The sequence below is a fragment of the Elgaria multicarinata genome, chromosome 7 (assembly GCF_023053635.1).
Source record: "Elgaria multicarinata webbii isolate HBS135686 ecotype San Diego chromosome 7, rElgMul1.1.pri, whole genome shotgun sequence".
Taxonomy (NCBI): domain Eukaryota; kingdom Metazoa; phylum Chordata; class Lepidosauria; order Squamata; family Anguidae; genus Elgaria; species Elgaria multicarinata.
In genome coordinates, this window is record NC_086177.1 from 111627408 (window position 1) to 111644515 (window position 17108).

Here is a 17108-nt window from a genome sequence, read left to right on the forward strand (position 1 = left end):
GTAGTAGGGTGGCTCCTGCCTTTTATATACCACTTCATACTGCTTTCATAGTGTAATATCCTGCTTGGTGTTCCATTTCACACATTTTCTTATAATGTGTAGTCAGGCCTTTAGATTACCCCCCTTTTTAAAAAGGATTAGATAAAACCACAGAAGATAGATGGGTTTTTCAAAAGCTGTTAGCCATATTAATTAAACAGAGGCTCCATGACCACAGGCGACATAACTTTGATTACTAAAAAGAGAAGCTGGCAGAGAGAGAGATCACTGCAGAGAAAATCAAGAGAGCTTCGGCTGTTGGGCAGTAAAGAAATGTAATGAATAACTAAAGAAAGGAGGAATGTAACTAGAATGCATACTGTTCTGAGTAATTTACCTGGAACAGTGCCAGGCTGCATGATGGGAAATGTAGTTCTAGACTTCTTCCCCACCTTGGAAGACCTACTGGCATGCTACATCTCCCCATGTTGCTCCCCCACAAAGGCCAGTATGAGAAGTGCAGAGTCATTGAGCCAACCTGCAGCCACCAAAACTGGTCATCATGCTAGCTGACGATCTCTCTGGGCCAAAAGGCCTTTGAGCAGCTGCTTCTGTAGCTTGCATTTGGGATGCTGAGAAGCAGATGGCACCATCCTTGACCAAAGAGACATGCCATTCCTCATGCACACGCATTGGGTTGACTCCCTCCTATTAGTATTCTTTGGAACCCTCCTGAAAAATTGGTTCGACTCCAGCGTCTGCTTTCCCAGACACGAAGCGTTCATCATGCAAAAGGCACCGGGACTCAAAAGCTGCTGTAGTAGCAATCCAGGATCCTCTGACCTTGGCCGGAGTCTTGCTGACTGCTCAGATTTGCTATTAACCTCTCATAAGTGGTGCTTAGCTGGCTGGGAGGTGGTGCAAAGGAAGGGCACCTTCCCTGGGGAGACTCATATGTGATCATGTTCTGAATTTGACCTGATCGGGCTATCAAACAAACCTGTCTGTTGTTGTTTCTCTTCCAACAGGTGAACATGGTTATTGGTATTCTGGTGTTTAACAAACTTGTATCCAAAGATGGAATAACAGATAAGAAACTGAAGGAACGGGCAGGGTAGGCCTTATATCAATAATTCCTCTAAGCAAACAAGTGCAACCGGAAATTAAAAAGTCGCACTCGATAACCAGACAGGAGAGGAGGAACAAAATAACCATGATCTTATGAAGAAGCCAATTGGAAAAAGGAAGCCGAAATCAGCCATTGGACCTTACTTCCCCATTTGTGATGGAAAGGAGGCAGGGACCTAGTTTCACCCTGGTGTGTTTTCCTAAAGGAGTATCACTGCAGGCCACTATCAGATGTGGAATGGAAAATCACAGCAACTCAAACCATGCTGAGCCTAGGAATAAACTAGGATGTGCCCCATGGGTAGAGACTAGTACTGGTCTTAACTTTCAAAAGAAGAAGCTTAAGCATAAGAACATCAGAAGATCCCTGATGCTGGATCAGACCAAGGGTCCATCTAGTCCAGCACTCTGTTCACACAGTGGCCAACCAGCCATCGGCCAAAGACCAACAAGGCAGGACATGGTGCAACAGCACCCTACCACCCATGTTCCCTGGCAACTGGTGCACACAGGCTTACTGCCTCGTATACATAGAGTAGGGTGACCATATGAAAAGGAGGACAGGGCTCCTGTATCTTTAACAGTTGCATAGAAAAGGGAATTTCAGCAGGTGTCATTTGTATATATGGGGAACCTGGTGAAATTCCCTCTTCATCACAGCAGTTAAAGCTGCAGGAGCTATACTGGAATGACCAGATTTAAAAGAGGGCAGGGCACCTGCAGCTGTAACTGTTTATTTATTTATTTATTACATTTTTATACCGCCCAATAGCCAAAGCTCTCTGTTCATCACTGTTGTGATGAAGAGGACATTTCAACAGGATCTCCATATATACAAATGACAACTGCTGAAATTTCCTTTTCAATACAACTGTTAAAGATACAGGAGCCCTGTCCTCCTTTTCATATGATCACCCTATCCTGGATGGACACAGAACTTTCTGGGATGTGGAGGACCCCAGGTTTGTTCTGACAAGCATTCCAAAGCCCAGAATACCTGTCCAGACTCAAGTTGGCAAGAATCATAGAATAGCAGAGTTGGAAGGGACCTACAAGGCCGTCGAGTCCAACCCCCTGCTCAATGCAGGAATCTACCCTAAAGCATCCCTGACAGAGGGTTGTCCAGCTGCCTCTTGAAGGCCTCTAGTGTGGGAGAGCCCACGACCTCCCTAGGTAACTGGTTCCTTGTTGTACCGCTCTAACAGTCAGGAGGTTTTTCCCGATGTCCAGCTGGAATCTGGCTTCCTTTAACTTGAGCCCGTTATTCCGTGTCCTGCACTCTGGGGGGATCGAGAAGAGATCCTGGCCCTCCTCTGTGGGACAACCTTTTAAGTATTTGAAGAGTTCTATCATGTCTCCCCTCAATCTTCTCTTCTCCAGGCTAAATGTGACCAGTTCTTTCAGTCTCTCTTCATAGGGCTCCACCATATCTGTAACTGAGCCACCTGAGCAGTGTCAACATATATACATTAATTCTAATATTAAATTAAGAAATTGTCCATGTTAAATCAGAAGTAGGTGGTGTAATACCCAGGGCAGAGCCTACTCACAAAACAAGAATAGAACAGAACTGGGTCATTCTGCACATCCTTAGCAGATACGTGCAGAGTACACAGAATACCCAATATCAAAACACACAGCCATAGTAGTGCTTTATACTAGGGAGCTATTGTTCCACTAAAACATGAGCAGAGACTTTATATCAAATCCTCCTCGATCTGGTTATCGACTGCGTTGAATGTGCTCTGAAAATGCCACAGTCAAGGAAAATATGGGGCGTTGCTTTTTTGTATCTCTCCCTCCACCCACCTTCTTTTTCTGTTGATCTCTTTTGCTTGTGTGTGAAATGGTTTTTAAGGATGTGCCCTCCATGTTGAATGGGTCTGCTGATCCTGTTACCTGTTTGAAATGCGTTACTCGTTGAGAATGTGGAGATGCCTGCAAGACTAAGAACTGTGTCAGCTCCAGTCACCTCGCTGGCAAAGTTCAGCCTGGGGTTTTGCGAACTGTGTTGGAAAGGGAATCTGAAGTATTCCTCCTTTGAAAGGCCAAGAAATATGACCTGCTGCAAGGTTCCACAATGCCTTTGCTTTTCCTGGCTGCATCACACTTTTCCTCTCCTTCTGTCTTGATGGCTGAAATCCCCTATTTGCCAATCATCTTGTGTAAACTCAGAATTATCTGGTCAAATGTTTTGTTTTTTCTTAGGACCAAGCATCCTCCCCCATCCACGCACCACTACAGCAACAAGTAGAGTTCTTCCTGACAGCCGCCAATCATGTCCTTCACTTCCCATCCCCTAGAACCGTGTTTGCCGCGGCTGCCAAACAGCAGTGGGGGAAATGACTAGGAAAATGGAGGGGGTTTGCTCCCCTTTTCCCCCTCTTGCACCCCCACTCCCTGCAGCAAAGCCTCAAATTCTCAGCTGGGAACTTTCAGCTCACCCCTACTGAGATTTCTTTCCCAGTTAGGAAGGACCATAACTCAGTGGTAGAGCACACACTGTCAAAGCCTACTGTCATTTCTGGCCAAAGAGGTTTTACAGGTTTCTGAAGCTCTACAAAAGCCTGCAATGTGTGTTTGACCAGAGGAAATAGCCTGGCAAAAGAGCATTGGAAGAGTCCTCCTAGATCAAACCAAAGCTCCCATCATGTCCAGCATCAATCCTGGAAATGACCTGTACCAAAGAGAATCATATCAGAGAGGAAGCAAAACAGGGTGGAAGGAAAGGAAGAGGTGATAGGCCATACACATGACCCTCTGTGCATGCTCAATGAATGCACAGAGGGGGATGCGATGCCACATGGTCTACTCCACCACCATGACTGCACATTAGCTCCTTTCTCCCTGGGCAGATGTGCTTTGGATGTCAATCAGAAAGAATTCTCCATGCAGAGAGATCCTATGTGAGAGTAGGGATCCTGGCCTGTAAGAATCCCCTCTGCATGTACATCTGAAATGGCCATAGAATCCTGGAATCATAGAATAGTAGAGTTGGAAGGGGCCTACAAGGCCATCGAATCCAACCCCCCGCTCAATGCAGGAATCCACCCTAAAGCATCCCTGACAGATGGCTGTCCAGCTGCCTCTTGAATGCCTCTAGTGTGGGAGAACCCACCACCTCCCTAGGTCACTGATTCCATTGTCGTACTGCTCTAACAGTCAGGAAGTTTTTCCTGATGTCCAGCTGGAATCTGGCTTCCTTTAACTTGAGCCCGTTTTTCCGTGTCCTGCACTCTGGGAGGATCGAGAAGAGATCCTGGCCCTCCTCTGTGTGACAACCTTTTAAGTATTTGAAGAGTGCTATCATGTCTCCCCTCCATCTTCTCTTCTCCAGGCTAAACATGCCCAGTTCTTTCAGTCTCTCTTCATAGGGCTTTGTTTCCAGACCCCTGATCCTCCTGGTTGCCCTCCTCTGAACACGCTCCAGCTTGTCTGCATCCTTCTTGAAGTGTTTTGCCCAGAACTGGACGCAATACTCTAGATGAGGCCTAACCAGGGCCGAATAGAGAGGAACCAGTACCTCACGTGATTTGGAAGCTATACTTCTATTAATGCAGCCCCAAATAGCATTTGCCTTGAAACAGACATTCTTCAGAGGAGCACAGTGTCAGTATGCAGCAATGGCAGTGGTTGAGGTTATGTATAAAGAGGCTGAAATTCCCTCTTCATTACCGCAGTTAAAACCACAGAGTATAGCTAAAGTGACCAAAAGAGCGCAGGGCTCCGGCAGCTTCAACTGTGGTGATGAAGAGGGAATTTCACCAGGTGCTGCATGCATACAAAGGACCCCTGCTGAAATTCCATTTTCTTTACAACTGTTAAAGAGACAAGGGCCCTGTCCTCCTTTCCATATGGCCACCCTAGATCTAGTCAAAATGTGTGTGTGGTGGGGGGGGGGAATGAAATGCAGTTGTAGAATGCAGCATTGTGGTGTCACCACAATCCAATCTTTTCCAACACGGCTCTATGCAATCCCAGTGACTTTGACACAGCTCTTGACCTTTGGTGGTGGCGATGGTGGGGACATGGGCGGTGGCTTGTGGTTTCCCACACCTGGAATGATGCAGATGAGAGTGTTAATCCCCCCTTTCTGTTATTTTGTTTCTCCCCACCCCACCCTCTTTCAAGCTTTGGGTGTTGTTGGTTGGGATTTCATTTTATTCCGCTACCCTTTTCTTTCTTTCTTTTTCCCCCTTCTGTTAAAGAATCTTCTTTTCTTCCTTCCTTCCTTCCTTCCTTCCTTCCTTCCCTGCTCCCAACCCCCTTTTTTTGTTTGTTTGTGTTCATGAGCAAAGTGTTTTGTTTCGTTTCAGTCTTTTAATTTTAATTGCAGTCAGATGGCAGTGCCCCTTTACGGCATCACGCTCAAATGTTCCAAGTGTGGAGTGGTTTCTTCCGCTGAAGTTTCGGCCACAGCCACCAGTAACGCCATGTTAGTTCCTCTAATTTCAACTTCCTTTCTTTCTCCTTTTTATTATACTTAATTTCCTTTCCTTTCCTTGAGTTACAAGTCTCCTCTTTCATGCTCCCTTTCCACGCCTGAGTTGATTTCCTCCTCTCACCTGGCTCTTCGGCCTCCTTTGTCCTCTCCGTGGTCCACATTCAGAAGGCTAGATCTCCGAAGATGTCCTAGCACTTTAAAACTCGACCCTCTCCTCATCCTACAGCAGGAGCTTGGGAAGCTATGCCAATATAAAGGGCTTGAATAGTTCTGCTGACGGTAATGGGACTATTCAGGTCTATTAACCAAAAGCAGACCTCCAACTTCCTGAAAGTTTACTTCCCTCCAAAAGTGGCTTCTGTTTTTCTGCTTCTTTCTGGGCATTTTAGAATTTCTTCAGAATTTCTTTTGAGCTAACTTATCATAGAATCATAGAATAGTAGACTTGGAAGGGGTCTCTAAGGCCATCGAGTCCAACCCCCTGCTTAATGCAGGAATCCACCTAAAAGCATCCCTGACAGATGGTTGTCCAGCTGCCTCTTGAAGGCCTCTAGTGTGAGAGAGCCCACAACCTCCCTAGGTAACTGGTTCCATTGTCATAGTGCTCTAACAGTCAGGAAGTTTTTCGTGATGTCCAGCCGGAATCTGGCTTCCTGTCACTTGAGCCCATTATTCCGTGTCCTGCACTCTGGGAGTATTGAGAAGAGATCCTGGCCCTCCTCTGTGTCACAACCTTTCAAGTATTTGAAGAGTGAAGTGGTCAAGGGTACGATGTGGCTATTATTATTATTATTATTAATATTAATATTATTATTAGGAAGGAGAGCATTAATAGGAGTAATAGGAGGAGGAGCAGTACCAGTAGAAGTAGTATTTCTGTTACTTTATGCTATCTTCTCCCCATCACTCTATAAGCCCCTCAGGCTGCCCACAGTCTTCGAATTCTGAAACAACCTCATGACTTCTTGAGCTTCTTCAGTTGAAGTACATTGCTTTGTAATATATTATTATTATTATTATTATTATTATTACTATTATTGTGTGGGAAGCCAAGGAGGCTGCAGACTGCCAGAGAAATTATTGGACATGACCATCTCCTCATCTTTAACAGCTATAGAGCGTGGTCCTCTCCATCCTGGGAATAACTGTACCTATTGAAGTTAGCAAGTGTAGATGGATGGGAATTTCAGTTCAGTTCAGTTTTTGATAATAATTGATAATAATCTGCATTTTTTTCATATTTGGGATGGGATTTTTTCATATTAGGGATGGAAAGAACTTGATTTTTTTTTAAAGGGCAGGAGTTTCTGCTTCAATTGAGAATTAGCAATGATGCTGTGCTTAAGGGTCAACCCCTTAATATGGAGGTGGCGGCTTTTGATAAGTTGCCATGTTCATCAAAGCTGTGCCAAAAGTTTGCAGTCATGAACTTTAATATTCAGGGGGAGGGGGGAAATTGGTCCCTAATACTAGTGCCTATTTGGGAGAGTGGCAAATATTTTGAAGGATTTGTAAGGGACTCACACCTTTACAATGAGAATTGTAGTTGAAAAACAGAGGAGGAAACCCCTGCCACGAATGATATGCACCCCCCTCCCCATGAAAGTGTTCCAAAGAAGTATGTCCCTGGAACAACAATAATAGAAGTAGGCCTTAGCTAGACCTAAGGTTTATCCCGGGGTCGTCCTGGGGTCGTCCCTGCCTGCTCCCGGGATATCCTGTGTGTCATTTACATGAACAGGGATGATCCCGGGACGATCCTGGGATATACCTTAGGTCTAGCTAAGGCCTGTGTCATTTACATGAACAGGGATGACCCCGGGATAAACCTTAGGTCTAGCTAAGGCCTGTGTCATTTACATGAACAGGGATGATCCCGGGACGATCCTGGGATATACCTTAGGTCTAGCTAAGGCCTGTGTCATTTACATGAACAGGGATGATCCCGGGACGATCCTGGGATATACCTTAGGTCTAGCTAAGGCCTGTGTCATTTACATGAACAGGGATGACCCCGGGATAAACCTTAGGTCTAGTAGGCCTGTGTCATTTACATGAACAGGGATGACCCCGGGATAAACCTTAGGTCTAGCTAAGGCTTGTGTCATTTACATGAACAGGGATGACCCCGGGATAAACCTTAGGTCTAGCTAAGGCTTGTGTCATTTACATGAACAGGGATGACCCCGGGATAAACCTTAGGTCTAGCTAAGGCTTGTGTCATTTACATGAACAGGGATGACCCCGGGATAAACCTTAGGTCTAGCTAAGGCCTGTGGCATTTACATGAACAAGGATGATCCCGGGATAAACCTTAGGTCTAGCTAAGGCTTGTGGCATTTACATGAACAGGGATGACCCTGGGATAATCCTGGGATAAACCTTAGGTCTAGCTAAGGCCTGTGTCATTTACATGAACAGGGATGACCCCGGGACGATCCCGGGATAAACCTTAGGTCTAACTAAGGCCGTAGAGTCTCTCTCTCACCACCTGCAAAGGCAGTATAGAGGCATCACTGTGATGCAAGCGTGAGGGACACAGAATCCTTCCACTTCTCCCATTTTACTTCATTGTTCCTGACCCCACAGACACTTTTATGTTAAGTGTGCTCACTTCAAATATCAGAACAGACATGGGGAGGGGGGAAAAATGGGGGACACGTTTTTGGGGAAGTAAGTGGGAGGAGGTTTCAGCTCCCGTTACCTGCTGTCATGATCAGGCCTGTTCCCTTTGGTGTGGGGGAAGGAGTTTCAGGCTGTCAATCAGAATCGGATTCTGAAGCAGAAGAAACAGGACTAGAAACATCCCAGCTTATTTATTTATTTATTTATTTATTACATTTTTATACTGCCCAATAGCCGAAGCTCTCTGGGCGGTTCACAAAAGCTTATGAAGCTTACACAGGAAGTGGGGGTGGTGATTCTCACAGGCCCTTCATCCACCGGAGATGAATCTTCCCCAGATCTTATCCATGAAAACGTTAACATCTCAAAGTCTGTGGGAATTTGGGAATGCTCAGAGGGGGAATGGACTTCAGAGTTGGCCGATCCCAGAGTCTGCTGCAGGTTCAAACGGGCAGAGCTAAAAGTAAGCGACAAGTGATCAGCTCAGCTAGCATCTTGCCAAAGGACTCCTCCTTGAAGTGAAAGGGACTCCCGGAAAAGACCTTCCCTTTTGTTGAAAGGACAATTGTCTCTCTTAGTTAGCCAAGTTTAGCCTAGAGGAAAGTTTCAAGTGCTTAACCTTTCTTCAGGAGTGAAGAGATATTTATTGGCTGAACAAAGCTTTGTGGATGTCACATACAGAAGCAGCAGGGCTTGCGATATGACACCTGCACACCATATTAATGGATGGAACAGACACATACATAAGGAAACATAGCTACTACTGCTACATGTAGTTATCCTTTGGTTGTTACCAGTTAGACTCTTCCTTAGTTGGGAGTGAGGTAGTGCTTACAGCAGACTCCACCCCAGAACCAATGGCATGCAGTAAGGTGGGATGTCACCTTACCCCAGTTCTCCATCATCTGGTCTAGTCATATTGCCTTCCTGGCACAATGCAATTTACTGGTTGTGCTTTAGAAAACCCTGAATGGCTTGGGGCCTCCATGACTTAAATCACAATGAAGGAGGTAGAATAAAATAGTTCAGTTTATGGTTTAATGCAAACTTACTTAATTTCATGCTTTTGAACCAAGATATGAGTCTGTTACAGTTTCACCAACTCAACATGGTACCCAGCATGACACCAGCTCATTTGGTCCTCACCCATTGGTCTTAGAATCATAGAGTAGTAGAATTGGAAGGGGCCTATAAGGCCATCGCTCAATGCAGGGGAATATATGAGAATTCCATTGCTGTTCCTTAACCTTCAGAACTTGCCCCATTCACAACCTCAAAGGCAAAGCACACATATTCCTGAGTTTGTGAATGCATTTAGGCAATACATTTGCTAGAAAAATTCACACTTTCATAATATACTTTTTTTTTTGAGGGGGGGAATATTTTCATATTTTAATCAATATGGATATGTGTGTTTTGTTTTGTTTTTCAAAAAAGTGCACTTAAATGCGTACTTTAATGGAAAAAGTGGGAAAGTCTTGTGTTTGGGATTGGGAATGAGGCAAACCAAGCTTTGAGATGGAGATCGGAGAACTTCGATGAGCTTGACGCCTTCACTGATGCTCCCATCCATTTTGGAATTTGACAATTGTGTTAAGGACTAAGCAGGTGAGGCATGAGAACAATGGCAGGAAGAATAAATGAGGAGCTGGAACAACAACAGATGTTCCAGTTACTTTTCTTGGGTTAAATTAAACTCTAGATTCTCTAGAAGAAGTTCAGACATATGTAGGCACACTTGCAGAAGGGCTGCAGTCATTTCAGTGCAATTCCAATTACTTTACCCAAATTCCCTCCTGGAAGTTCTGCTGGCATCTTTGGCTCCTAAGAAAGTGCCTAACAGTCCCACCAAAGACCTGCCATGCCTCTCTATCGCCATGTTGCAGATATTTTCATATTTCCACACCCCAAAGTCATGTAACCTTGGGGGGTCATCTTTGATTCCTCAGCTTCTCACATCTCCTTACCAAATCCAATTCCTTGACATGGGACCTCTTCCCTCTCTTCCTAGTGCCATCTTGCTAAAACTGCTCTGAGAGCCTTCTAAACTTCTCCTGGCTAGCTTTCCCTCCTACCATATCTACATCTACTTCTACTTCCTATTCTATTTGTGTCATCCTTCTCCTTTACAAGCTTTTCTCCTTTACCTTCTCAGCACCAGTTTCAAAGTCCCCTAAAAGCTCTCTCCATCCCTCTCCTGATTATAACTCTGCAATCAGTTTCTCTCCTGGCATCCATTCCAGCTCCTTCTGTCCCATACAACCTTACCGGCTCTCATCAGCTCCTTCTGCCTCTTCCTTCCTTTCCCCTGCCATCTTCAGTGCTTCAACACATAACTGATATCTGTAAATTAAAAACACTAAAAGATGCGAGTTCCTCGTAGCATCCCCTTCTCCAGTTTCCTGTTCACAAGGTAGTTTAGGAAAACCTGTTGTTTAGCTCTTGAAGGACTGTTCTGGCCATGAGTTTGGTTATAATAGGACTGATGAATGGTAGCAAGCCAAGCAAGAGGAGAAGCGTTCTATTTTTATTGATCTTAGCTGCCCCACTATTGTTCAGCCACTGTGGTTTTGCAGGTGATGAGGAGACAACTAGCACCCCTCAGAAAACACAGCCTGTGGGGAAATGCATACCAATGATTGTTCATTATTAGGTATTGCTAGAATTAGGCACCAAGTAAGAGCGAATCACAGGGAAGACAGGAAGATCTAAGACAGGCCCCAAGACATCACCTAGTGGAAAACAAGATCCAAGATGTGCTTCTGCAACTGACTTTCTGGGGAAAGCCAATCTGAATGCCACCTAGTTACTCCCAGTGCATTATCTTAATAATGGATCTCATAGCCAAAGAACTGACCTTTTGACTCTCTTGACCCTTGCATGGAATATGCCCCTGCTACTACGTCATCAATCTCTCTCCTCCCCGCTGCCACCCCATGTGTCATTTCTGTTCACTTTTTGGTTGGGCTGGGTTCTGTCCTCCTTTACCCTGTGCCTGTCCTTAAGTCAATTTTTATCGATGTCATGTTGCAAAGGGTGGCTTTGTTGGGGCTTTCGGTTAGCCAATGTCATATGTTGAATGGAGGGAGCTGGAGTAGGGCACAGGCCGCGGTTGAAATGAGGAGGTGGGTGGTGGGATGTAGGGCTTGGTTTTGCATGGGTGTTTCCCCCCCGCCCCCGGATTTACAGCTTGGTTGAAAAACGATCATGCCTTTTGAAATCCTGCTCTGTCCGCCCAAGAAGCGTTCTGTACCACCACCACCCATTTCAACTGGTTGTTAATGTGAGTGTTACCAGAATCGGATGCTGCTCAGTGCTCTCCGTCTTACCACGGTCTACCACGGGGAAAATACTGCAGAAAGATCATGTGAAGAATCAGAAATGCAGCACCTGCTTCTGACAATTATAGATAGATGGGGTTCAATTTGCTTCAGATATGATATGAACTGAAACACAATTATGGGTAGGATCCAGTGGTGTACTACCCCTGATCCCAGTGTGTAAGCAGTCAGCCCTGGGAACAGTTCTGGGGGCACACACACATCCCAAACAACTGGAAATGGAAGTTTCTGGAAGGGGCAGGTTGGAAGTTTTATTTCCAGTCATTTGGGGCTTGCTCTGTAAGCATCGTGTGGTGCAGAGCGGTAAAGCAGCAGTTTCTGCAGCTGAAACTCTCCCCACGGCCTGAGTTCGATCCCAGCGGAAGCTGGTTTCAAGCAGCCGGCTCGGGTCGACTCAGCCTTCCATCCTCCCAAGGTCGATAAAATGAGTCCCCAGTTAGCTGAGGGAAAGGTAATAACGGCCGGGGAAGGCAACGGCAAACCACCCCGCTATAAGGCCTGCCAAGAAAACTTCAGCGAAAGCTGCCGTCCCTCCAAGAGTCAGTAATGACTCAGTGCTTGCATGAGAGGTTCCTTTCCTTTTTTTCCTGTAAGCACTACATAACTCCCGCCGGCAGTCCGGACTGCCTCAGTGCTGCTGCCAGTGGTGCTGGCCTCCAGCGGTAGGGCACCATTGGATCCTACCCTATAATTTAATTTCAGTCTGTCCAAGATGGGAAACAAATATTTCTGGATGAAAGTGATGAGACACAATTATGAATTGTCCCTGTTTCATTCAAAAGGCTAACAAGGCACACAGTGGGCTCATCTACACCAACCAGGATATGCCAGTATGAAAGAGGTATGAAAGTGGTATATAAAAGGCAGGAGCCACATGACTGCTTTATATTTATTTATTTAAAATATTTATTTATTATTTAAAACATTTATATCCCGCCCTATATCACTAAGATCTCAGGGTGGCGTACAGATAAAAAACATACAGTATAAAACAATATACACAGTTAAAAACAAATTAAACCCTGGTCCAAGTTAAAACAATATATAATTTAAAAGCAATAGATACAGTTAAAACAATGTCCCAGTGAGTTTAACCATCAAAGGAATTGTTTAAAAAGCCATGTTTTTACTTGGCGTCAAAATGAAATAAATGTTGGCTCCAATCGGGCCTCCAAGGGGAGGGCATTCCACAGTCGGGGTTCCACCACAGAGAAAGTCCTCTCCCTTGTCCCATCATAACGTATATGTTGCATTGAAGGGATGCGGAGAAGGGCTCCCGCCCTATATCATTAAGATCTCAGAGTGACGTACAGATAAAAACATACGGTATAAAACAATAAATATACACAGTTAAAAACGAATTAAACCATGATCCAAGTTAAAACAAAGCAGTATTGAAGTGCACTGCAGGTTCTACACTACTGATTTATAGTGGTACTGAAGTGCACTGACAACTGTTGGTACCCATGACACATCTGCACCAAGCAGGATATGGCACTACGAAAGCAGTATGAAAGTGGCACATGTTATGTGTCAATGGGCCCCAACAGTTGTCGGTGCACTTCAATACCACTATAAAGCCGTCGTGTGGCTCCTGCCTTTTATGTACCACTTTCATAGTGGAATATCCTGCTTGGTGTAGATGAGCCCAGTGTTAGATAAGAATACTCATACAAAAGACCTAGCTCCAACCTCTGTCAGCTGATTGTGCATTCCACTCAACAGACTTTGCTATTACATATTCCACAAGCACTCTTATTCTGTGTTACACTGCTCACATAAGTAGAACATTCACCCTTGGAGAAAGTCATGCCCACATCCCTCTGACCACAAGCAAATGTTTTTTTCTATCAGTCTCCATATGGAAAGACCTGAAAAGAACTGGTTTGATTGCATGGAAGGTTTAGCACACTTTTGACTTTACACCATTGTACATTTGGGAAGTCTGAGTTTTGAGCAGTTTGGAATCAGAATATTCATTTATCAACATAAATGGTGTCTTCAAAATGGATCATAACTTGGGGAATGGGGAGAACCCATATCACATCACATTGGATTGTCTTCTTGAATGTTCAGAAATCTGAAACTCAACATCAGTTTTTAGGACTCTTGCATTGATTTACTCTAACTAGATCATTGTTCAGGTTTTCCACTGGCATGACATCACACGGACACTCCAAGTAGCATTGAGAGTAGCTATCAGTAATGCACAGGACCTCTCTCAGAGTTAGAAGCCCAATAAAGGGCTCTTAATTCAGAATTTTCAATTAATTTAAGCCATAAAATGTTCAACAAGAAGCATGGTTTTCTGCTTTCAGGAGCCTCCTATCACCCAGAAAGGAATAGCAAGAGCAACAGGGAAATTCCCTGGAAGCTCAAAGAGAGGTCTATGCAGGATTTAAAAATAAATAGATAGCAAGTTTTTGCCACTGAATCACCCACACTCAGCAGGGTTTGCATTTTTTTTCTGTCTCACAGAAATGGCACAAGGACATCTTTTCTTTTTCTTCCTTTTAGCCCACAGAGGTGTGGAGTGGCTTAGGTTAGGTATGAGTGAAATATAATAGTCCAACCTGCTTGTTTTTCCACCTGTAATTTTTTTATTTTTTATTGGTAGCTTGGAAAATTCTGCCGGCACCAAAAGGCGTATTCTTCTGTAACCCTTTGGGGCCAGGAGGCTTGTGGGATTCACTTGCTTACGTGACCACTGCATCATGACTGGACTTGCAAGGAAGTTGATTGAAGTCCTCTTCTCTTTCTTCTCATAGGGCATCTCTTTGGAGTTCCTGTGTGGTCCTACCTCTCCTGGCTCTGACCTGGATGTCAGCAGTGCTAGCTATCACAGACCGTCGGTCAGCCCTCTTCCAGATCCTCTTTGCGGTCTTCGACTCCTTGGAGGGCTTTGTCATTGTGATGGTCCATTGCATCCTGAGAAGAGAGGTGGGAACCTGGATATGTACAATTCATATATAGGAGAGAATTTTTTTTCAGTTCACATTTTAGCACCAACTTACCCAACATCACATTTTCAAACCATGACATGAACTGAAACTCCATCGTCCTCAAAAATCCACATGTCTGCGGATTTTGCAATGATCAAGAGAATTGTGTAGAAAGATGCATGTAACTGTGGGAGTAATGTTCAAATATGCATTATATTAGGAAATTGCTTGCAAAAAATGTATATATAGGGCAACATTTCATACAAAAATGAATGTATTAGAAGAAAAATGCTTATGAATTTTCATGTTGTTTTTAACACATTCTCAAGTTGAACTGAACTTAAGATTAGAAAAATGAGGGACTGAATGAAAGCAAAATTATCAGAGTCATCTATCCCTACCATTGTTAAATTCAGCCAAACTCGAAATTTGACATGCTTAAGAGGAGAATGTATTTTGCTGACTACCTTCCTGCAGTGTACATGTCCCAATTGCCACATGAGTGCTGTGGAAAGGAGGTGTATGCAAGAGGGAAAAAGTGCACCAAATAGTGTAGACGCAAAAGAGATTTATTTATTTATTTATTGCTTTTCTATACCGCCCAATAGCCGAAGCTCCCTGGGCGGTTAACAAAATTAAGACAATTCAAGTATAAAACAACAGTATAAAACCATACTATAAAATACAATATAAAAGCACAACCATGAGCTCAGGTGCTCAGGAAATTGTATATATATATTTTTTTTAAAAAAAAAAAAATTATCCAGGCGTGCTCAACTTTCAGACTAGACGTCTTTCGTCAGGAGCTATAACAGTTTTTAAATAAACAAGTTAAAATAGAGAAAGTAGAGAAGAGGAACACACACACACCCAAAGTTTAAGTTACATTCTTTTGAAAAAATAATAACGGTTTTATGCATCATAGCTCTCCCTGTTTGTAACATTTCTCATCTCCAGGTAAATACATAGGGAGTTACAAGACTTTATGACTCATTAATCATACTTGGTAGGTATTATAGCTTGTTATTCAAAGTAGACAAATAATAAACAAATATTGCCTTTGAAAATCAAATTTGTTTGTTATCTACATCATTCAAGAGTCAAGTCTGCTTGTTTTCAACAACATTACTTCACCCATTGAAATAGCAAGTACCATTTCTTTGGAGTTTACACCATGCAAAAGAGCCAAAAAAAAAGCTTATCTCATACAGAGCTCACACTATGATATTGCAGACATATAAAAATCTAACCTGGAAAGGGGTAACCAGCTACCAATGGACTCCTGTAGTCCAAAGTTTCTCGAATTGCAGTTTGTAGTTTTGTTCTTGTAATCTTCAGGGTTCTGTGGTGGAACTGCATTCGTAAATTTTGAATAGCCCTGTTGGCAAGCCAAGGTCATGTGTATCTTATCTTACCTATTTAAATAGGAACAGTTGTTTGAGGGAAACATAGTCAAAAATGATTCTGACAGTACTCAGTTCCGTTGCCATAGGTTACACAGTGGAAAGGAGGGAGCCAATTCACTTGGAGTTTGCAAGACCAGATCCTGTTCATCCTACATGGACCTCTTCCTGTGTCGCTCGTGCCCTGATTGGGACATGAGTGCACCGGATGGACTTGTGTGCCACCTGCAGGAGCTGGCTTCTATAAGTACTGGCTGAATTGCTTTCTCCATGCGGCGAGAGGCACAAAGCACCATTTCTCGCTCTGTACAAGGAAATGGGGGAAAGTGGGTGGGGAAGGGTTGTGGACAGGGCTTCCAGGTGGGACCATACCCCATGATTTCTTCTGGCCCTCTGGTGTGGTCCAAGGGGTGTCATCCGATGCCTGTACCATATCAATTGTCCCTCCCTGGTCTAATGTTTCCATTATTTCCTTTCCTAGCTTTAAACTTCCCAACTCCCTCTTTTGTGACTTACTTTGTGTAAGAGTAGCTGAGTTGGTGGCTCTGGCCTCTTTGGACCCTAACATCTCACATTATCCAGGCCTGGTGCTCAGTATCACATTTATTGGGCAGAGGACCATTCCCGTGTAACCATCATGGGGCCAGAGTGGTAATAGGAGCAGACAGAGGGCTGGGGGAGAGTTCTCTTTTCAGCATTCCTCCCTCAACATCTCACAAGCCTCCACCACTAAGAGTCTTGAGAGCCATGAATGCCACTACGATCTCCCCAACGAGGCTTAAAGGACTCAAGGAAAATCCTATTAAAGGAATCATAGAATCATAGAATAGCAGAGTTGGAAGGGGCCTACAAGGCCATCGAGTCCAACCCCCTGCTCAATGAAGGAATCCACCCTAAAGCATCCCTGACAGATGGTTGTCCAGCTGCCTCTTGAAGCCCTCCAGTGTGGGAGAGCCATCTCCCTAGGTAAATGGTTCCATTGTCGTACTGCTCTAACAGTCAGGATTTTTTTCCTGATGTCCAGCCGGAATCTGTCTTCCTTTAACTTGAGCTTGTTATTCCGTGTCCTGCACTCTGGGAGGATCGAGAAGAGATCCTGGCCCTCCTCTGTGTGACTACCTTTTAAGTATTTGAAGAGTACTCTCATGTCATGGATAGTGCTATCATGAACATGTATGACATTGTAGTGAACTATTAAGAATTAAGGTGTTTGAAATGTTTTAATTGTTCTCTAGCTAAACTACTT

At 44.1% G+C, this 17108-nt stretch overlaps 1 protein-coding gene across 1 annotated transcript in view; it reads left to right on the forward strand.

The window, feature by feature from the left end:
• Positions 1–17108, forward strand: part of ADGRB1 (adhesion G protein-coupled receptor B1) — a 472654-nt gene that overhangs the window by 419776 nt on the left and 35770 nt on the right. The window contains exons 24-26 of the mRNA XM_063131218.1: positions 1008–1093; positions 5444–5542; positions 14286–14457. Coding sequence (XP_062987288.1) covers positions 1008–1093; positions 5444–5542; positions 14286–14457 — 357 coding nt within the window. The remainder of the gene's footprint in view (positions 1–1007; positions 1094–5443; positions 5543–14285; positions 14458–17108) is intronic.